At 38.6% G+C, this 23,565-nt stretch overlaps 1 protein-coding gene and 1 pseudogene across 2 annotated transcripts in view; one reads left to right on the top strand and one right to left on the bottom strand.

Moving 5' to 3' along the window:
* Positions 1 to 9,927: 9,927 nt before the first annotated feature.
* LOC149008040 (non-specific lipid-transfer protein pseudogene) lies at positions 9,928 to 10,420 on the top strand (annotated as a pseudogene).
* A 4,717-nt stretch (positions 10,421 to 15,137) lies between these two features.
* Positions 15,138 to 23,565, bottom strand: part of LOC149008039 (uncharacterized) — a 43,500-nt gene continuing 35,072 nt past the window's right edge. Inside the window, exons 3-7 of one of the 2 annotated variants that reach the window (XM_089166808.1) lie at positions 19,389 to 19,476; positions 17,387 to 17,998; positions 17,121 to 17,267; positions 15,940 to 16,290; positions 15,138 to 15,862 (exon numbers count right to left, since the gene is read on the bottom strand). In XM_089166808.1, coding sequence (XP_089022934.1) covers positions 15,359 to 15,862; positions 15,940 to 16,290; positions 17,121 to 17,267; positions 17,387 to 17,998; positions 19,389 to 19,391 — 1,617 coding nt within the window. In that variant the 5' untranslated portion in view covers positions 19,392 to 19,476 and the 3' untranslated portion in view covers positions 15,138 to 15,358. The remainder of the gene's footprint in view (positions 15,863 to 15,939; positions 16,291 to 17,120; positions 17,268 to 17,386; positions 17,999 to 19,388; positions 19,477 to 23,565) is intronic. The other variant, XM_089166809.1, reaches the window with a different exon arrangement.

Raw genomic sequence — 23,565 nt, 5'->3', positions numbered from 1 at the left:
CGGTAGCTGAGGGTCACTGTAGCTGAAAAGGAACATAAATTCCTCCCAGCAGAAGCTCGTTACATTCTCAACCTCCCATCTCAAACACTTCCTTACCTGTTTCGTTCTTGTGGTGGCATTCCCATTACTGACACCCCCAGAAGGGATTTAGCTGCTGGAAACTAAGAGAAACTCGACCAAAAATCTGATAGGGTGGAGAGAGTAGAGGGGGAAGGGAAGATAAGACGATAGCTTCATGTTTTCGTTTGACTACCTGAAGATCTTAATTGTGTGGCTCTTCCTCCAACATGGAGGCCAACGAGACTCTAATAGAGATATTCAGTTGTATGTGATTTTTGACACTGGGAGGTGGCGAGGGTTTAATGGTCCTTTCACATGTGTATATGCTTCATGTGTTCTGGTGCAAGATCACAACACTGATTATCATTTAAACTAGATGACTAAAAAATGTTAAGTTACGTACATATAGGGAGGTTATAGTTAAAAACTAAAACAAAACCAAATTTAAACCACCAAAGTTTTTCAAAATTAATGGAACTCATGCATGAAAGGACTTAATTGAGATTGGGTTTATTTGTTTCCATGGATCTTCACATTCTTCTTATTGTAGGGTTGTACCTACCTGTACATGAGCTATGCTTCTCAAAATAGTTCGCTTCGCTTGCCATTTTGTTAATTACAACTGCTGGTCAACCAAAAAAATATAATTAGGGAGAGCGTTTAAGCTACAAAAACGCTTCCAATTTTAGAGACAAACAAGCTAAGCAAAACAACAAACGCATCGAAGAACATTCAATTTCAAACCACCTTCCATCTTCCATGCAAGAAGAGGAGACCCACACCGACCTTATTAATCCTATAAATACTCACATAGAGAAGAGTATATCATTTCGTTGATCAAGCAAAACACGAATGGGAAAGAAAGAAAGGCAGTGAGTGTTAAAGAGATAGCAAGTGTGTGTAGCTATGGCAAATTTTGGTGTCATGAAGGTTGTGTGCTTTGTTCTAGCTTGCATGGTTTTGGCAGCACCAGATGCTGCAAATGCCCTCACATGCAAGCAAGTGGTCTTGTGGTTGGCTTCTTGCCTCACCTATCCACACAAAGGATGCAATGTGTCTTGGGCTTGTCGCGACTTCATGAGGGCACTCAACTCCGCCACTAGAACCGCTCTTGACCATTGGGCAACTTGCCGTTGTCTCAAGAGCACATATAGAGCCACTCTGGCATCAAGGCAGCCTATGTTGCTGCACTTCCTAGCAAATGTGGTTTCCATCTTCCCAACATGATTAGCCCTTCCACTGACTACTCCAAGTGTATTTCTTTTGCCTAGATAACCCTATGAATTTTCATATCCTTTATGCTCCTATCATGCATCTCAAACTCCTTGCTCATTGAATTGATAATGGTCAGCTCACAATTTGGTTTTCGTTATGTTTGCAGGGTGAGCTGAAGCGCCAGTGCTCAAAGTGAAGAAGATCAATCAATTTGTGTAGATCATGCAAATCCGTATTAGTGATAGAGAAGTTTGAGAGACTTTGGTTATCAGTGTATGCTCAAGAGCGCATGCAAGGTCATCTAGGTACATGGAGAAGCCAATAGCGAGACCACTTGCTTGATTGCATGTGGGCATCTGCAGCATGTGTTGCTGCCAAAACCATGTATGCTAGAACAAAGCACACAACCTTCATGACACCAGAATTATCTATAGCTACACACACTTGCTAGCTCTTTAACACTCACTGACTCTCTTTATTTTCTATTAGTGTTTTGCTTGATCAATGAAATGACATAATCTTCCTTATGTGTTTAGTTATGCAATGCCCCAATCTCCATGTAGAGGAGGAGGTCATCATTTATCCAAGATCAACGTTACTTAGGTAGGGAACTAGAAACACTTGAGGGGGTTTATCTATTGGTTAGGTAGATTTCTATAATCATTCAATAAAACATAACTGATTTGCAGCGGCATTTAATCATCTCATATAAAATAAAACATCTCCATAATAGCCATAAATCTTTAAAGTCCCCAAGTACACTTAATCTTTCAAGAATTACAATCAAATTAATCAAACTATCCTAAAAATGTAATAGACATGGTGTTCTTCCTCCTTCACTTAACCATCATCCCTTGGTTTCAGTTCATCATCTGTAGAAGTTTGGGCTAAGTTTCAAGAGGAAACTTAGCAAGTACAACCATATGGACAAAAAATCTGTTGCTGAATTCATTCCTCAAAAACAGTGGGAGATTTTCTATTCAATGTTATTCAAAAGTACAGCAGATAAACCCAACCTCACTGGTTCTACTATCAAAGATAAGATAGAAAACATTTCGTAATCTAACTGAACCTGGACCTTGGGAGCTCCATGGCATTCTACTGTAACTCCTTTTAAATATGTTCAGGTAAATAATTATTGACTTACTTATAATCAAAATTCTAATTTAATTTAATTTGGGTGTTTTAGAATCAAAATTCTAATTAAACCATTGTACATTTTAAAAGTCATAAGTTTAAGGTCACAAATCGTTACTCTTAAGCTAGGGCATTTTATGCTCAAAATTCTATTTAAACTATTCTAGGTGTTTTTTAATGATCAAAGCGCAAACAAGTTTAACTCAAATCTTAGTACCAATGTAAATATGTGTACCAACCTCATACTATAATCAATAATTGAAAACCAATTTAAGTAATTCTTGCACCTAAGCATATGTTTTATAGATCGAAAATCCTAATTTGGAACATCTATGTTAAATTTCAAAAAATAAATGTTTCCAAGAGAAATTTGAATTACATGATCTATTTAACTTTTTATTTTTTATTTTTTTTATATACCACATAATGTATTTAAAAAATATTTTTTAACCATATTGATTATTGATAGAAAGATGGTGTCTCAGTCTCAAATGATGTGAAATATCTAATATCTTTTATATATCATTTTTATGAATGAATCAATCAAATGAATTTCTTTATAAGAATCTTATTTTTCAACTCAAAAATTGCCAAAACTATTGGTATATTTGAAAAAAAAAATTCAGTTAAGAAGAATAAAATCATACTAACCTTTATTCCAAGTAAATGCAATTTACATTTCTTTCTCTTTTTTTGGGTACATAAAATGGTATTTACATTTCTTTTTTTTTTTTTAGGTAAAAACAACTGGTTTTTAATCAAAAGGATATGATAGATACTTTGCGTCTTTGTCTTTTAAAATGTATTATGTTGATGGGGAATACTAGGAATATTAAATGTGCCACTGTTATTTTGAATTTTTTTCTCCTTTTGGGTGACATTATTGTTTTTTTGTTTTTGGAACAAGTGATTTTTATATATATATAGCAGATGGGAAATTTTGGGTTTTCATATTAAAAGATAAATCATGAAATACCGTGATATTTTGTTTATACCATATACATTGTAGTATATAAAATTCCCTTTTGCACCCCTTTTTCAAAAGTTCTTGAATGTCCTACACATCAAGCTATTGCAGGCATGAGCATCTTTGGTTCCTGAGTGTGTGTATTTCAATCTTGAGGTTCTAATAAAAGTCAAATACTTTATTTAAAAAAGAGTTTGCAATAAGGAGCAATGTTAACATTTATTTTATACAATCACCCTCATAAGAAGATACACAACAAACTCAGCTGCCTTACGTATACACATATTAGTACAATTCAAACTTCTCTATCACTAATGTGGATTTTTAGGATCTAGACAAATTTATTGATCTTCTTCACCTTCAAGCACTCTCACTTCACCTCACCCTGCAAACGTAATGAAAACCAATTTGTTAGCTATAAAAGAACACCTAGACTATCATCAAATTCTCTTAGCTAATAGTTTGAGATCCATGCTAGGAGCAGAAAGGATCTGAAAATTTATAGTGTTATCTAGATGAAGAAACTATACTTGGGGCAGTCAATGGAAGGGCTGATCTTGTAGCGAAGGTGGAAACCACATTTGCTAGGAAGTGCAGCAGCATAGGCTGCGTTGATGCTTGCATTGGCTTTGTAGGCACTCTTGAGACAATGACAAGCTGTTCGGCGGTCAGGAGTGCTTCTAGCAGCGGAGTTTAGTGCCCACACTAACTCAGAACAAGCCCAAGACACCTTGCCTCCTTTGAGTGTAACAACCTGTGAATCTTTCTGGAAAATGTGGTGTCCACCTTCCCTACAAGATCAGCCCTTCCATTGATTGTTCAAAGTATATTTCTTCCTCTAACAACCCGTGAATCTTTTAGATCTTTTTTTTCTCCGACCATTGGATTCGAAACTCATAGCTAAGTGAATTTAATAATGGTGGTTATGATTCTTTTATGGCTGATAAATTGATTTTTGTAATGTTTGCAACGTGAGGTGAAGTGAAGATGCTTGAAGGGGAGGAAGATCAATAAAGTTGCTTAGATTATTCAGTATAGCAAAATTTATGTGTAACATCTAAGTTGGTTTTTGTCATTTTGTGGTGGTAACTATATGAAACAAATGTAAACATTACTCCTTATTACGAATGCATTTATTTTTCTACAAGACAAAATTAATCTTTCCTTACATCAATTAAGAGATTAGATTTCATCAACAATAAAACAATGACAATTTCCATTTTTCAGATAATAGATAGATGGGCATGGCAACAAATCCATGTCCAACAATGTTTGGGTGTTAATGTGGATGCCTAATGCTAGAGTGGCCTTCGGTTGATTCATACCAGCATGGTGGAAGATCTCGCGAGATATCTCGCTATTTTGAGATAGCGAGACGAGATCTAAGAGATCTCGCCACATCTTGGTGAGATCTCGCCATTTTCTGGTCCAACCACTGGTTTAGGGGGTTTTAAAACCACATATCTCTCACTGCAACCCTCAAAACTTGCCGGAAACTTGATTTTTTGCCAAAATTTGTTGGGGATTCAACTTCTAAACATCCTTAAAACATTTACAACATCAGATTATCATCATTCAACAAACTTGAATTTTTTTTTCAAATAAAATGTTCTACAATGGGTGTGTGAGTCTAGCATAAATACATGTTGATGTACTAATTTTGATCTACACTTTCATGAAAACAAATTTAATGTGACATTTAAACTGACATGTGACATACTACAGTGATGAGTTGACTAGGGAGTCATATGTGGCCACCGTTCAGAATTAGTTGATGCAGAATGCTGAGCGATACTCTTGTTGTCTTGTAATCTTGTTACTTTTGTACTCTTGTGATTGTGAACTTATGGATTATGATTTATGACTTACTAAAAGTCTAAAACTTCTTATGGTTTTAAAATTTTGAAGACATTTAAGTTATTTCATAGTTTGATGTGTAATGTATTTGATACTTGATAGTTGATAACATGAATTACTTGATATCTCCACATTACATGTTGTCTAACCTTGCATTTCACATCATTTCAGTTTCACACATAGGGTGGACATAGAAGACATACTTAGGGTTATTTTCTCACAAATCTAAGGCCACCAATATGTTCAAAAGGCTTTAAATAGGCTAAATACCAAGTTTTAACCCAACTGGGGCCCTAAAACCCACCGAGATTACGCAAGAATTTTGGTAGATCTCGACCTAGATCTTGCTCGAGAGTGAGATCTCCCACCATGCATATCAGTTTTGATTGGGTTGGGCCAGCCTCTATTTAAAGCGTTAACCTTTGCTTAACCTGACAATAAATCAAGGTCAAAAGCTCTGAATTTTTCTCTTCTGATTTATCGGTAAAATACCAACTTATTTGATTCATCCTCATATCAGAAGAATTCTCAAATACATACTATTATAGTATTATTATTACTGGTTCATACAATCTCATTTTATTCAATCCGTAGTCCACCATGTATGGTGAGACCAGAGAGCTTCTAAGAGAAACAGAAAAAAACAGAAAAACTTGACGACTGAGTACCACAGACAAATTACACTCAAAATGAAAATTTCCACGTTGGGCATCAAACGTCCTTTATTGAACCATGTCTGAATCCAAGCTCTCGTCGCATCTCAGATTCACTGCACCCTGCAACCATAACAAGAGCCCTTATTTAGTTATCCATTTCTTCCACTCTAATTTAATGGATGTTTCACAGTAGAGATAACTTAAAATCCAAGAAGAAAAATTCAAAGAGCTTACTTGGAACAGTCAGTGGAGGTGCTGATCTTGTAATGGAAGTTGCTGATACCACAAGCACTAGGGAGTTTAGAAGCGTAATTGAGATTGATACCAGAGATAGAACTGTATAGGGTCTTCAAGCACTGACAAGTTTTCTGACGATCGGCGGTGGTTTTAGCTTCAGAGTTAAGGGCCCTCGCACCATTGCAGCAAGTGGAAGAGACGGAACCACCATTACGCATGTAGCTGAGGCAGCCTGAAAGCTTGGTCTCCACCTCAGAGCATGTGATGGTAGCTTCTGCATAGGGTGCAACCACCACCATGAACGCCAGAACAAGGCACACAAGCTTCCCAACTCCAGAAATGGCCATGGCTACGTACTAAACCCTCCTGAAGTCTTTTGAGCTGAACTGAAATGAAATGAATGCCTTTTATGGTTTCCATGTCTAAGTTCGTATGCTTATATAGAGAATTGTAGAGACAAAGTGAGAAGGCGTTGGATCCAATTTTCAGTCTAGTTGAAGGAGGTAATGGCTGGTAGTTGAGCAAAATTATTTTAGTTCTCATATCAGTTGGACTTAGACTGGACTAATTAAATGCCTTGCACGCTTTCATGGCTGTTTAGATTCAGTCAGGCGATGAAAAATACAGTTGCTCTTCAACACTACTATTAGTTGCATTTTGTCAAAGAGAAAGAAAAAATACAGTATGATCTGGCTTGATGTCTCAAAACAAAGCTATTGAGACCGGATTGTAAACACAACCATAAGCAGGTAAATGCAACCATCTCTTAACTAATGAAGCAATTACGTACTGAAGCAACCTAACAGAGTAATGAGTGATGGATCACGTTTCACGCCCAAGGCTCCAACAAAAAATAAGGTAAGAGGTACAGCATGCATCTGTAATTGACAATGCAGAAGTATTGGAGTTTACAGTCGATCGGATGCATTCAAAACGCAGATTAATGTGATTCATCTAAGGTAAGCTAAATCTAGATCCAAACATCATGTTGAACTTCCGTCATTTCTAAAGTTATGATTCAAGCCCCTATGTAAGGGGTCTCAGAGAGTGCAAGATTGAGTAGAAATGAGGATGGTCTCCTAAGGCAAAATGCTTGTCAAGCTGGGTCAGCTCAACCTGAACCCAACTGGCTGGAAACATGTCTGGAAAATAATTCAATGGATTGATGCAAGAAACATCTTTTACCTTCTGGGAAAAGAACTTTTTGTAGTGAAAAAGAAGATTATATTCGCATAAAAGGCAAGTTTGCATTTTTAGGATTACTGAAACTGAACAAGAAATATACTAATGATAGCCATTTATGCTAAATACCTAACAGTGATGGTTATATCGGGGTTTGGATTCACTCCATATATTACAGAATGATATTGTGTACACGAATAATAGCATTGTGAAAATTATCTAGGATTGAGCTCCAAAAAAAATAGGATCAGAGTTTCTCTCAATCTCTTCTTCTTTCGTTTTATTTTCATTTTTTTCTTCAAAATTTGAATGATGGCAGCAGCCGCTGTTGGCCCCCAGCAAGCTCAGTGCCCTCCAGCCACCATTTCTTATGCCAAGAGTGGTTAGAGTAGGAGCGGCTGTATCCTTGGAAGGCTTATTGCCTGAGCTGATTCAGGCTGGAGATCTCAAAAGGTGTAGGTTTCCACAGGGGAAACCCTAGGGTTAGGTAAGGGAGGGTTCGGTCTTCCTGGGATCCCTAAGAGGGGAGGCTGCCCTAGCACAGAGAGAAGTTGTTGATGTGAAGTGGGGGATACCTTACTGGCAAGGAAGGGAACGCCGTTCATCAAACAACATGGCGTGAAATAATTGTCTTCCCAGTGCTAGTGCATCAAAACACTTGTATCCACAATGAAGTGAGCTATATCCCAAAAAAAATTGCATTATAAACCGAAATTCCAGCCGATGCTTATTATATTGACACAAGCAAGGATAGCATCCACAACCAAAAATTCTCAAGAAGTAATAACCAGGCATCACTTTGAGCAATTTATATAATGGAGAAACATTTTTCAGAATTTTCAACAACCACCGATTTATCAGAAATACAGCTGTTTCAAATGCAAGAATCCAAAACCGTCTAGGGCAAGAGGAGTGTGCCAAAAGTGATAGACCAGTCTCTACAATATGTCTACGGCAACATTCAACAACCCCATTTTGCTCATAGGTATGGAGGTTGAGATGGAAGAGTAGAATTAAAACTCCCTCTATAGGTCTATAGGGCTGTTTTGGAGGTTGAACTCCACTAATATGAGTGCTAGCCAGATTGGCCGTAGCTGAGATGAACCAATATTAGAGAGTTCATCTTTTAAAGGAATCTCTTGCATCAACAACATACCTCATAATTCACCATAGGAGAACCAGAGTTGTAACAGTGGTCACAAATGGAGAGTATTCAACTCCCAAACCATTAAAAACATGAAGACATAATTCTTCATCATTGACAGGCTTTCCAATAGTTGCAAGTTAGTCAGAAATAGTATTGGTTAGAAGGAGGTAATCATGAATGTTGTTGTTACCTCTTTTGACATTTTGACTTTGAAGACAAAGGTGCATAACACGAACGGAAGAAGACGTTGAATGGATATGCTCTAGTTGCAGCCATACATTTGGAAAGTGGTATATCCAATGATTTGGGTGTGAACTGATTCGGTTAAGGATGCAATAATCCAGCCCATCAATAGTTGATCTTAGCGATTCCGCTTCTAATATTTAGAATTTGGCTTGAAAATTGCAGCAGTTGCACCATTGGAGGTACAACAAACAAGGTATTGGGAGAGCAAAGAAAGGATCCATCCACAATATCATAGAGTCCATACATCTTGAGACCTCCATAGAGATAATTCATTTCAGCTAACTTAATAAAGAGAAAACCATTGAGGGAGGGAAAGGATTCAGAGGGTTGGGAAGGAACCTGGAGCTTTGATGCCATGTTGAAAGCCATGTGTAGCCAGGATTTTCTTCTTCTTCTTTTTTTTTTTTTTTTGGCTAGAAATGTTGGCTAGGGTTGAGAGGTAGGAAACATGCAATGGAGAGAAAGAGAGAGAGTGTTTACATTTCTTCAACTGAACTGTGCACCCTACGTCTACAGAAGAGATAATAATTTGATCATCCTTGATTGTTTGTGATTGTGATACATCTCATATAAATAAGTTAGAGTCGTTGTTCATCCCAAATTTAGGACTCATGCACCCACACAAGTAAGGCTAGTGATGAGATGGTGGCTAGGGCAACCCTGGGTTCGGCTAGGGTTGGTTATGAATTGCTAGATATCCTTAACAAAAAATCTCCCTCTTTTTTTCTTTTGAGGGGGTAGGGTAGGAAGACGAGTGATTTTTCCCTATAAAAAGTAGGGGTTTTGTTTAAAATTTCAAACTTCATGGAACTCATGCATGAAAAGATTTAATTAAGACTGGATTTATTTGTTCCCATGGATCTTCAAATTCTTTCTGTTGTAGGTTTGTGAATACCTATAAGTGAGCTATGGTTCTCAAAATAGTTTGTTTGGCTCGCCATTTTGTTAATTATAACAGCAAGTCAACCAAAAAAATATAACTAGGGAGAGTTTAGGCTTCTAATTTTAGAGACAATCAAGGCAAGCAAAACAACAGATGTATCGAAAAGCATTCAATTCCAAACCACCTTCCATCTTCCATGCAAGAAGAGGAGACCCACACTAACCTTATTAATCCTATAAATAATCACATAGAGAAGAGTATATCATTTCATTGTCAAGCAAAACACTAATAGAAAAGAAAGAGTGAGTGAGTGTTAAAGAGCTAGCAAGTGTGTGTAGCTATGGCAAATTCTGGTGTCATGAAGGTTGTGTGCTCTGTTCTAGATTGCATGGTTTTGACAGCACCACATGCTGCAGATGCCCTCACATGCAGGCAAGTGGTCTCGTGATTTGCTTCGTGCCTCACCTATCTACACAAAAGAGGCAAGGTGTCTTCAGCTAGTCATAACTCCGTGAGGGCACTCAACTCCACTGCTAGAACCACTCCTGACTGTCGGGCAGCTTGCCGTTGTCTCAAGAGTGCCTACAGAGCCACTCCAGCATCAAGGCAGCCTATGTTGCTGCACTTCCTGGAAAATGTGGTGTCCACCTTCCTTGCATGATCAGTCCTTCCATTGACTACTCCAATTGTATTTTCTTCATCTAGATAACCCTATGAATTTTCATATCCTTTCTACTCCTACCATGCATCTCAAACTCTTTGCTTGTGAATTTGATAATGGTCTGGTGATTCTTTTATGCTAACCATTTGGTTTCGTTATCTTTGCAGGGTGAGGTGAAGCAATGGTGCTCAAAGTGAAGATGATTAATAAATTTATGAAGATCATGCAAGTCCACATTAGTGATAGAGAAGTTTGAGAGTCTCTCATTATTAGTGTACGCTCAAGAGTGCATATGAGGTTGTCTGGGTACATATAGGAGCCAATGGCAAGACCACTTGCCTACATGTGGATATTGTAGCATGTGTTGCTGCTAAAACCATGCATACAAGAACAAAGCACACAACTTTCATGACACCAGAACTATCCATAGCTACACACACTTGCTAGGTCTTTAACACTCACTCACTATCATTATTTCCTATTTGTAACAACCCCCGTATTTCTAACTTGGGATCCCTATTGCATGTCCGAGTACCCAAAGGTCTAATCGAAATAAACTGTGGAGTATCCGGATGAAATCCAAGATCCATACCCTGAGCCCATGGATCTAGATTCCACCGATGAATAACCTATCTTACTAAGAATTCGAAGAAGAATCCGTAGAAACCTTGATGGACTGGGAAAGTGGATCACCAGTCGAAGTCAAGTTGTGATTGAAGATGTCCGGGATCAAGGTAAGGACACTCCCACATGTTGTTTAGGGTTAGGTTAGTGTTGGGGATCAATCGGTTGAGTAAGGCACCCAAATATTGAAAAGTACTAGGGGGCGGTTGCTTAAGGCGGTTGATTGATCAACCAACCGCCCCAAGTGATCGCCCAGGTTTGCTTGCAGGAATTATATATATCTTTTATTGGACTTTTTTTTTTTAATAGAAAAAAGACCTCTTATAAAGCTAATGATAACTATCTTTTCTAATTGTTTTGATAGGTAAAGTAGTCTCTCTTTTTTTTTTTTTTTTTTTTTTCAACAAAGTTGTCAATTTAATTACCATTTTTTTCCTTTTTTACAAAATCAAATAGAATTATCTCATTTCCTTGATTCTCTCACACATACTGTTGTCCATGAAAATCATGAATACCCACTGAATTGTATGCCTTTATTCTCTTCTTCACTCTTGTTTTCTATGAGAAAACCTTGAATGTCTACTACCCTTCTTGTAAAGGAGAACAATAAAAATTTGCAAATTCTTTTATTCCAAAATTATTATCAAATCTTTTATAAAAATGGGATAGGTGTTTCAGTTAGTAATCTAGGTTCCCAAAGGATCATTTATACAAAAAATGAATAGAGGAAATTTTTAATTTCATTTTCTGGGCCATGGAGTAGGAATGCATTGCAACATTGCATACATAGCACTCTTACAGTATGGAATGTTTTGGTAGAATGATATATTAGCATTCATTTTCATGTAACAGAAAATCATGTGATATATATGATCATATGATTAGTTATCCGTTGGTTTAATAGGTGACCATTTGATCTGTTATCCATTGGTTTTGCTGAGAATATCATCTTGTGTTGTCTTTGGACTCAGTTATTTACTGTTCCATTCCTGGAGAGTTTGTTTAATAGATAGATTGTGATTCAGGCTTCATTTGATCACCCAAAAAAAGAGGAATGTAATTTTAACCATTGGTTGTATACTGATCCACATGGCAGATTCTCAAAGCTCACTAGACACTCGTGGGGAGATATTTTCCCTAGAGAGGAGACACTTGCACCAACGTTGACACCAATGGGAGTGCAACAAAGATATTGAGTTGAATGGAATTTTCAAATTCACTGGGGTTGATTGATATTCCACACATCCGTATATATGATTCATGCATTGAGTGCAAGAACCGCACTTGAATGATCGTCATTTGAAAATTGAAACCAATTGATCAAAGTTTATAAATACGTATAAATTGGGTGGTTTGACGTCAAACTAAAACAAAACCAAACTCAAATAGAACGATTACGTCAACTGTATGCTTCTCAAACTGGTCCACTATGGACTACTATTTTGTTAATTCGAACACCAAATCAACCACACACCAAAAAAAAGAAGTTATTAGAAAAGCTTTTCAGCTTCCCAATTTCATAAATAATCCAAGCAAGCAAAACAACAGGCACATCGAAAAGCATTCAATTTCCAACCACTATCCGTCTTCCATGCCAGACGAAGAGACCACACCCACCTAATTAGTCATTAACGTCTTTCTCTCATAAATAAACACATAGAAAATACCATATCATTGCATTGATCCAGCAAAACACTAAGAAGAAAAAAAGAGAGTAAGTGAACGTTAAGGAGCTAGCAAGTGTGTGTATCTATGACCAATTCTAGTGTGATGAAGGTTGTGTGTCTTGTTCTCGTCTACATGGTTGTGGCAGCACCACATGCTGCAAATGCCCTCACATGGATAAATGGTCTCTCGATTGGATCTTGCCTCACCCACCTGCGCAAACAAGGCAAGGTGTCTTGGGGTTGTTGCGATTCTATGAGGGCACTCAACTCTATTGCTAGAACCACTCCTAACCGTCAAACAGCTTGTCACTGTCTCAAGAGTGCCTATAGAACCACTTTTGGCATCAAGGTAGCCTATGCTGTTGCACTTCTTGGAAAATGTGGTGTCCAAGTTCCTTTCAAGATCAACAATTCCATTGACTGCTCAAAGTTTATTTTCTTCCTCTAAAAACCTTGTTCAGATCTCTTTTACTCAAACCATGGATTCAAAACTCATAGCTAAGGCTACGTTTGTTTGCTGGAATAAAGGTGGGGTGGGAAAACTGAAAAAATGTAGATTTCACTTTCCTTAATTCCCAAAAGGAGATGGGTGCTGGGGGGGGGGAGACAGCCGAATCAAGGAAACTGTCTGGAGGGCATCCCAACCCCACCCCAGCTATTTTAAAACCCCACATATTTGGTGGGACTTTGTGGGAAAGTTGGGAAAAGTAAAAAGTGAGACCCACCCCTATCACTTTTCCACAAAACCCTTTCCTTTCCTTTCCTTCTCCTTCACCCCACTACACATGGGACCCACATGTTTATTTCTCCCACCCCACCTTTGCAAACAAACGCAGCCTAAGAGAATTGGATAATGGTTTGTGATTCTTTTGTGGCTAATAAATTGATTTTTGTTATGTTTGCAGGGTGAGAGGTGAAGTGAGGATACTTGAACAGGAGGAAACTCAATAAAGTTGCTTAGATTATTAGGTAGCAACATCTATTATGGCATCTAAGTTGGCTTTCTACTTTTGGTGGTGACCATATGAAATAAATATGAATGCTAATTGCTCTTATTGCAAACTCATTTTTCCTTGTACAAGACAAAATTAACCTTTTTTTACATTAATTAAGAGATTAGTCTTCCTAAACACAAACAATTTCAGTTTCAGATTTTAAATAATAGACGGGCACGACAGTAAATTCTTGTTCGACAATGTTTGGCGTAAATGAATGTTTGATGCCCAACACCAGTAGTCTTCCGTGGGTTCATACCAGTTTTCATTAGTTGGGCAAGCCTCTATTCAAGGCCTTAACCTTGCTTCAAGGTTTAAAATATACCATGATATGATACTTATTTATATTGAATTCAACCAATACAATATATATTGACACATCTCTCTACTGGGATGCATTAAAATACGTTGGTCAACAAGATACAATACTCGATAGGAGACAATACATCTCTTAAAATCTCCTGACTGATACGATACTAGATTCCGATACTTTAAACCTTGCTTAGCTTAACTTGGCCTAGCAATAGAGAGTTTAGAAGCGTAATTAAGATTGATACCAGAGATGGAACTGTATAGGGTCTTGAAGCACAGACTAGTTTTCTGACAATCGATGGTGATTTCAGCTTCAGAGTTAAGCACCATTGCAGCAAGTGGAAGAGATGGAACCACCATTACGCAGGTAGCTGAGGCAGCCTGCAAGCTTTTTCTCCACCTCAGAGCATGTAATGGTAGCTTCTGCATAGGATGCAACCACCACCATGAACGCCAGAACAAGGCACACAAGCTTCATGACTCTAGAAATGGCCATGGCTATGCACTAAACTCTTAAAATCTTTCGAGCTGAAATCAAATTTATGACTTATGGCTGGTCTCCCATGTCTTAACTCGTATGCTTATATAGAGAACCATAGAAACAAAGTGAGAGGGCGTTGGATTCAATTCTTAGTCTAGGTGGAGATAATGGCCTGTAGTTGAGCAAAATTATTTTGGTGCTCATATCAGTTGGACTTTGACAGGACTAATTGAATGCCTTGCATGCTTTCAGGGTATGCCTTAGAAGAAGTGTTTAGGTTTAGTCAAATAATGACTCGTATAGTTGCTCTCATACCCGATTACTTGCATTTTATCAGAGAGAGAAAAATACAGTATGAACTGGCTTTATGTCTCAAAATTATGCTATTGAGACCTGATTGTCAACACAACCATAAGTAGGTGAATGCAACCATCCTTAACTAGTAAAGCAATTGCTGAAGCAACAAGCAAAGAGATGCAGCATGTATCTGTAATTGACAATGAAGAAGTATTGGAGTCTATGATCGATCAAATGCATGTGTTCAAAACACAGATTTACATGATTCACCAAAGGTAAGCTAAATCTACAGCCAGTCATTAAGTTTGAACTTCTATTCAAGCCCTAACACCCCAATATACGGGGTCTCAGACAATGAAACATAAAATAGAATAAATGAGGAAGGTCTCACTAAGACAAAATGCTCATCAAGCTGGGTCAGCTCAACCTGAACCCAACAGGCTGGAAACCTGTCGGGAAAATAGGAGTTCATTGGATTGATGCAAGAAACATCAATTTTCACCTTCTGGGAAAAGAACCTTTTGCTGTGAAAAAGAAAGATTATATTCACATAAAAGACAAGGTTGCATTAGGATTACTAAAACAGAACAAGACTTACTAATGATAGCCATTTATGCTAAATACCTAAACAGTGATGATTATTTTGGGGTTGGGATTCACTCATACATTACAGAATGATACTGTGTACATGAATAATAGCATTATGAAAATTATCTAGCATCTCTGAGCAGGTCCTACTGATCATTTAAGTCCTCACTCAGCACAATTCTTTCCAGATGATCAATAAAGTTATTGGAAGATAAAAGATGATTTCTTAGGAACTCATTTTCCCTTCTTAATTCTTTTATCACCCCTTCCATATCCGAAATTTGCTTTCCTGACATCTGATTTCTGCTGAGATCTTTTGTTTGTAATGCTTCTATCACTTCCTCCATTTCTGAAACCTGATTTTCAAGCATTTCTTTTTCATTTTTTAAGCTATCAACTGCCTGTATTTGTTTTTCTGACGTCTGATTCATCTTGAGATTTTCCCTTCGTAACTCTTCTATCACTTCCTCCATTTCTGAAACCTGTTTTTCAAGCATTTCTTTTTCATTTCTTAAGTTATCAACTACCTGCATTTGTTTTTCTGACATCTGTTTCCTTTCGAGATTTTCCTTTTGTAACTCTTCTATCACTTCCTCCATTTCTGAAACCTGTTTTTCAAGCATTTCTTTTTCACTCCTCAAGCTATCTACCTGCATTGACAGCACATTTTATGTTTTAGGTTCTTGCAGAAGATAGAAAAACAATACAGAAAATAGAAGACACTCACTTCATCTGTATTAACTGCAGAAGAGCTTTGTGATGCTTGTGTTTCCTCAACAATTACATTCCATATTTCTGGTGGTTCTCGGTCTATATCAATGGCTGTATCCTCTGATGTTACTCCATCATCGGTTACTGTATACTCTGATGTTTCTGCATTTACTGGAAGATATGTATCACCTACAGAAGGGCTCTCTGATTCTTGTGTCGCCTCCATGGCTACCTTCTGAACTTCAGATGTTCCTCCAATTACACCTGATGTAGATGGCAACTCCAAGCTTTCTTTTTGCATCTCTAGTAGCTCCCTAACAGTGTCTATCCGAGAGTCCTCAGCAGTTGGGTTCAGCTCCCAGATTACCTAACTTGGAACCACTACTTGTTAAAGCAGAAAAAGTAGAATAAAAACAAACAAGACATTACTCCAGTGTCTGGGTACAATCCAGTTGCATGAGGCTTCCTGATTTGAACCCAAAGATCTAGAGGGATTTTATGCCTCATAAGCAACCCAAGGTCCCAAACTCTAAAACAATACAATATAAGGTTTGAGTTAAAAACAACTGATTCAGGTTGAATACAGCCCAGGTTGAGTCCTTGCAAGACACCATAGATTACTCATTCCTCACCAGTCAGTATTTGGAATTTACAAAGCAAGCCCCAATACTATGATATCTAGGTCAACATGATCAAACATTGCTCTCTGCAAGGCAGACAACATCTCTAATAAAAACTGAAGTAATTCTGATGCAGAATCAAACCCAACAAAAATAGGCATGCTACCCTCAGAAGCCTAATAAACCCAACAAAAATAGCCTAGTTAATTTCTTTACCATATATTATTTCAGTCTTTCTGTTTTTAGTTTCCTATGCAAAAGAGAGAGTTGGACAGGCTTGAGTTGAAAGCTTATTGCAGGTTGTTATTTCAATCTATAGCCTTATTAGGAGTCCTCGGCACTGGGTTCGCCAATTTTTCAGTCGTATTAGGAGTCTTGCTCGTTACTTTATAATTTGCTTGAATAGGGTGAATTGAATAGAAGGTAGAGATTATTTTGAGAGAGTGTGGTAGTTTGATCCATGTTCCCCTTCTCCTGCAAATGTTTTGATGCCTTCAGCCTACAGGTCCATCATTAAATTGCGTTCACACACTAGTATACCACAATGCACATAATAAATTATCTGCAAATTATTTACCTGATCCTCGATCAATTTATCAAATTTTTCTGTGAACCATTGTCTAGTGTATGAAGAAGAGTTTTTCCACCGGCAAAACCGAGGGAAGTGCAAGTTTCGCCCTTCCTGAAGTGGTCGGGCAATATCTATATGAGCATAACACCAGACCTGTGAAGAAAATATGAGAAGAATCAAGTAGATAATGTAACAACCACCACCATAACCTTATCCTAAATCAGTAAATTGTGTAATGCATTATCAAGAGACTCAAGGAGAAAGAATCATACTTGGATAAATATGAGACAACCTCCCACATATTCTATCCTTTGCTTTTTTCTTTTCTCTAACCAGAGATGCAGATTCTCACGGACTGCTGCTCCCCATGCATATCCCTGCAGCTTATCCACATCTTCCATAAAAGAAAGATAACGAGAATCCACCGTTCCATTGGCATTTGGAAAAAGAAGCACTCCAAATGTAAATAATAGAAATGTCCTAATAAAATCATCATTAACTGTCATTTTGAGTGACTCGAGCCTCTTTTCAATTGCTGCTATTGGAATATCTCTCTTTTCTGGTATAGCACCATACTCTCTTTCCAAATCTGAGAAGGGCTTATCACTTAGGACCACTGGCTCACCCACCACAGGTAGTCCTAAAATCAAGGCCACATCCATGAGGGAAAACCCTATGTCACCAGGGGGAAGTACAAATGCCTTCTTTTTGCAACTCCATCTGTCCATGAGTACTGCTAACAGAGTCTTGCTTAGCTTTTGGTTAGGCATAAGAAGCAAAGGACCAAATCCTGTTTTCTTTATTGCATCCTTTTGCCCAACTGAGAGTTTCCCTACTTGTTTGACAAATGCTGAGACAGTAAACTTCGTATTAATATTCTCAACCTGCCCAAATTAAAGCAAAAATCACAAAGCTTTGTCAGTCAAACCAGGTTAACCGGGAAATGAAATTGTTTGAAGTTATTGTAACAAAGAAAGCATTCCCTTTCCCTTTAACTAATATAGGAACATATTGGTGTATATAGACTTCCTACAGGATTCTATTAGATCACTTGTTTGTTGCTCATGTCAAGGATTATACTACCAGACATATGAAGTACACTGAAGTTTTGATCTTTCGTGTTCGACTTGATATTTAATGATTTCCAGACTCCAGGGAGTAAGATAAAGGTTTGTTTATTGGGACCAAGTGGCCATGGGTCTGAGTCCAGATATAGTCCCTTTACAAAAGTAGGGGTGAGGCTGCATACATTACAATGCTCCAGCGTGCAGTAGCAGGATTGTATTGCACTGCATATGCCCTTTTGGACTCCAGGAGAAAGGGAAAAGGGCGGGCACCCTGTGACTGTATCTCTTCCTACACCCATTGAAAAGCCGCCAGGTTCTTCTTCCCATCCTACCAGCCCATCGGTCAAGGCCCACTTGCCTGAAGCAGAGGCATGCCCAACCTCTTCCGAGGGAGCAAATAAAAGACAAGAAAAAGATGTATAGATTTTAAAGGACATAGGCTTTCTTATAACACAACCTACTGACAAATTAGTTGTTGACTGATCAATATTTGGTTGCCAGGAATGTTTAAAGACACTTTCGTGCGTGGAACTGGAAACTCTTTATTCGTAAAAGTTGAAGCCTGATATCTGTTCTCTTCGGTTTCTCACATTCCAACTTACAGATTACAGAACATCTTAGTTCTTGACTAGTGCTTCGATGTAGCTGGGACTTCACACAAACAATATGTGACTGACACTCTTTAGGAGTTGAATTCAGCTCCCCTTTATTCTTTAAAAGTTTTGTGCCCAATATATACTCTCTTCTGTCTTCCTCATTCAAATTTTCTACCATTTTGACTTTCTTCACAAATTATTGTCACAATTCTAACAAATAAGAATATCAATTTGCAGTGTTTCTTTTTACCGGCCCCCACCCCACCCAAAAAAACTCACGACTCCTTTTATTTTGGACAAGAAGGAAAAAAAAGTAGCCAACAATCCAGAGTCAAGCCTAAGCATAAAGGAGGTGTAGCAAATGATTTTTTTTTTTTTTGGGGGATGAATATAAAAGAAATTTAATTAATATTGGGACAACAGTTTAACCTGCCATTATTAATGAGTAATTTCTCGAAGTCCATGAGAACTCCCTCAGACAAATTACTACAAGTGCTACATCCTTAACCATGACACCATATTAATGCCAACAAAAATATTTATCAAATGGTTCGGTATCTCTTGGAAAAACATTAATAGAATTAAAATTTGGCAAGAATAGATTTACCAACCATGGTTAATGGGTAAATCTTCTATCCACAAAAGAGGCTCTTGAACAAATCATGGTATTCATTTCACCATATCCGAGATTCCCTGACACTGATAACAAGAAGAATCAGCCATCATATGATATTTATTCATTTCAACAATGAGGAGAAGATTGCGCAAGAGTGAAATTTGGTGATGCATAGAGTGCAAGTGATGAATTCAGAATCTATATGCAATCCTATGGAGTTCATAGAAATGATTAAGAAAGCTGAAATCCAGATTTATAATAGATTGTAGGGGGGCTTCAGTCCTTGTATGAGATAATATCTAGGAGGCTATCAAAGCTTTCATTGGAACCTGGAGATCTCGTTTGGCTTATTTGCCACTGGAGCATCATCCCACTAGAAGCTCAATACTGATCGAAAGCTTGGACCACTTAAAGCTCATGAACGAATCAATATTGCCTTCTGAGTGAAGCTTCCTCCTGACAAGAAGATCCATAATGCATTCAATGTCCTAACCCTTGAAACCTTATGTGAGAGATTCTTTCAATGATGGTGACTCGAATTCGTCCACGAATTCTTCTAAATAAGGGGGGAATGATGGAGCCCAACATGACAAGTGCACCCAAGCAAGGAGATCGGCCTGTATTCAAGCTCAATCCAACGCTAGCCTGGTCTAGTTCTAGTTCAAGTACAATTCCAGCCCAAGAAGCAAGAACTAGTTCAAATGTTCCATTTAGACTTCATTATTCGTCATACAATGAAGCTTGCATTAGAGCTGGCACAAGGAGCATTGGAACCACTACTTCATTGGAGCTTGCTTCAAAGTACTTTGGAACAACACTACTTATTGGAATTATTTATTATTTATTTTATTTCTAGTTTCTAAGTTAACTCTAAGTCTTATGACAATCTACACCATTGGAAACCCTTTGAAACCAAGGGTTCAAATTTCATAATAATTAGATACATTTTCCTTTATTTTGCCTATAAAAGGCTATCTTGTTTTGTAAATGGAAGATATATAAGCTTGAATGAAATATTGACTAAGTGCATCTCCATTGAACCTTGAAAAATTCCCCCTTGAATACTAACAAGAACCCACGAACCGAATGCGAAATTGATATTATTTAATTGATAGAATAACGAAGAACAATGATAAACTGGTTAGAGTGGTGCCAATCACCCCCATAGCATGTTGTTGCCCCTCATCCTACGGCTGCCCAAACACTCACATAAACAATCCTTTTTTTACTACTCACATCTTACCCCTATTTATAACCCCTAATCAATCCTAATCTCCCCAAATCTCTCTCATTCAGTAGTAAATTATTTGCCTGTCCCCAAATCTCTTTTATTTAGTAATAAATATTCTGCAATATCCAAATCCCTCTTATTCAGTTGTAAATATTCTGCAATATCCAAATCCCTCTTATTCAGTAGTAAATATTTTTGGAATATTCTACAAATCATTCTCTATTCAGCAACCTCCTTCTCAGGACCATATCTAATTGCCTTCCCTAGCTGTTGTTTGCCAAATCCAGCTTTCTTCTTGTGCTTGCGAGAATACAGACAAGATATGAGGGGCCTATCAAATACCTTAACGAGTTTTCAGTCCTTCCTTGAAAAGTAGAAGCATTTCTAAGTGTGCATCCTAGAAGAGTTGCACCCATCAATCTAGAAGCATTGAAGCCCTCTTGAGCTTTCATTGGAGGCCTAGAAGAGAAGCCTTTGAAGTTCTACTCATCCCCTTCATTTTCTACCAAAACCCCCAAACCTGTCCACTCATATTCTCTCACTTCCATCCTCAATTCAGTCCTGTTCCAGAACTAATCTAAGGAAACTCAAAACAAAACAGTTGTAGTTCTACAAGTCCTTGAATATTAGCTTTTTAATCAGGTCAATCCAACCTATATCGAAGAAGATACGCCCTTTTTCCCAAACCATTGCAGAACAGAAATTTTCCTCACAGTTGTGACCAGTTTTGGTGTGTGCTAGTCATTCTCCCGATCTTATTGCTCCAGTAGCTCCACTTGGGGCTAACATCATTCGATATTTGGAAGGCCATGCAAGTTGTAGACTACTTTGAAAAATAGCTCAGCAATGCATAAAGCATCCATGGTCTTGCGACAAGGAATGAAATGTGTCATTTTTTAAAACCTCTCAACAACCACAAAAGCTTAATCCATGCCCCTCAGCATGCGCGGCAATCCAAGGACAAAGTCCATAGAGATGTCTTCCCCAGGGGCTTGTAGTGTAGTTAGGGGCACAGAGGCCGGAATCAGTAATATGTCCATTTCCTATTTGGCATTGTTGACTTCTCAACACATAGCAATGTATCTCGCTTTTGATGTGGCCAATAGTACTTGGTGGAGATAAGTTGCAAAGTTTTGCCACACCCAAAATGGGGCATTGTTGTGTGCTTCTTCAATCACCTTTTGTCAAAGAGCAATCGGGCACACAGGCGATTTCCTTTAAAAGAAGCTATCACATAGGGTAAAATCAGAGAGGAAAAAAAAAAGCTCTGAAAGGAAAATGAAGAACCCTCCCGATGACCCTCTCCCCTCTCTCCGTTGACCTCCTCCGGTAATCTCCTATGGCCTCCCCTGCTTTCTCCGATGACCCTCCCGTTCATAACCTCTCCCAACCACCCTCTCCCCCTAACCCTCCCGCCTCCTCTACCTCAAACAAACCTTGGAACTCCCTCTTCTCTCACCACCACCATCATCCTACCAATTTTGACCTCGACCTTACGTTCATTCCTTCCATCTCAAACGATCCCATACCTTTAGCTCATTGCCCTTCTGTCTCTACTATTGTAGGTATCCAGCGATTGACCTCTGCAGTTCTTGGTCAATTTCTTGGTCCCCCACCCTCCTTTGGTATTCTTTAAACTTCCCTTACCAAACAATGGAAAGCTCATGGTCATCTGGATATTCATCTTATTGACTCTGGTGTTTTCCTGTTCAAATTTTCCTCCCCTGACTGCCGCTCTCGTGCCCTTGAAGGGTCTCCCTGGTTTGTGGGAAAATCCCCTATATTCCTACAACCTTGGACCCCTTCACTTCCCCTCTGCAGGGTCGACTTCAGCTCCCTTCCCCTGTGGATCAACTTACCTGGTCTCCCGCTGGAATTTTGGAACTCCGATTGTCTGAGTAGAATCGGATCTGCCCTTGGAAAGCCTCTTCGTACTGATGCAAAAACTTTGAATATGAATCGCCTGTCCTATGCGAGACTACGTGTTGAATTTCTCTCGCCTCAAAAGATCTGCCCTCTAGTGTAACTATTGCTGATGATCTTGGCCTCAAGTACAATCAGGTCATTGCTTACGACTGGATTCCCTTTCGTTGTGACCTTTGCTCGTCGTTTGGTTATGAATCATCTGGTTGTTCATTTGCTTCTCTCCATCAAGCTAATCAAATAGCCCCTGTCGCTGCTGCTGCTTCAAGTGATCATACAAGTTCTATGCTCTCGGCCGACCCTAGATTATCTGTTGAAGCTCTCTTAAAGATGAAGACTATTGACGCTTTAGAGATAATCTTTGTTCCATCATTTGCTGCAAATACAATTCATATTACAACTGCTGCAAACAAATCGACTACTTCTGTTGCTGCTGATTGCCCGCCGCGTGTTGCCGGAAAGTCCTCTACGGTAACCAAATCGTACTGTAGAAGAAGAAGGAAGAATAAAGCTGCTGCTATTCCAGATCTCCAGAATCCTAACTCTGATTCCGTCAACCCTATTGACGTCGACCTTTCGAGAAAGTCTGCAATTCCTACCAGTTACTCTGCGGATGAAGAAGCTTATGTTCCTGGGTTTCCTGCTCCTGCCGACGATGCCGTTGATGCCGCCAGAGCCCCTGTTAGGTCTGTAGAGGTATTTGATTCTCTCCCAGTAGACTTTTTGCCCCTGCCTTTCCCAAATGATGCTAAGCCGACTGTTGAAGACCCAAAAGTATCGCCAAGAGTCCCCTGCAATCTCCCAAACCCTCTCCCAATAAATAAAAACCTTCCCCATTACGCTACCTCCCTTCCCCTTTTACCGACTCCCTCACACCTTTAGCTGGGACCCACCATGTACAACCACTCCCATCGCCATCGCCCTTTATCACTTAGTCTACCGCCTCCCTCACTTGGGCCAAGGCCCATCGTGAAACCATTTTCCTCTTCTCTTGGGCCTTTTATGTCTAGTGGGTCTC

This window comes from Hakea prostrata, chromosome 8 (genome assembly GCF_041222555.1).
Source record: "Hakea prostrata isolate BN-2017 chromosome 8, UWA_Hpros_2, whole genome shotgun sequence".
Lineage (NCBI taxonomy): Eukaryota > Viridiplantae > Streptophyta > Magnoliopsida > Proteales > Proteaceae > Hakea > Hakea prostrata.
The sequence above is the reverse complement of the archived record's forward strand: the minus strand, read 5'-3'. Positions and strand labels throughout refer to the sequence as shown.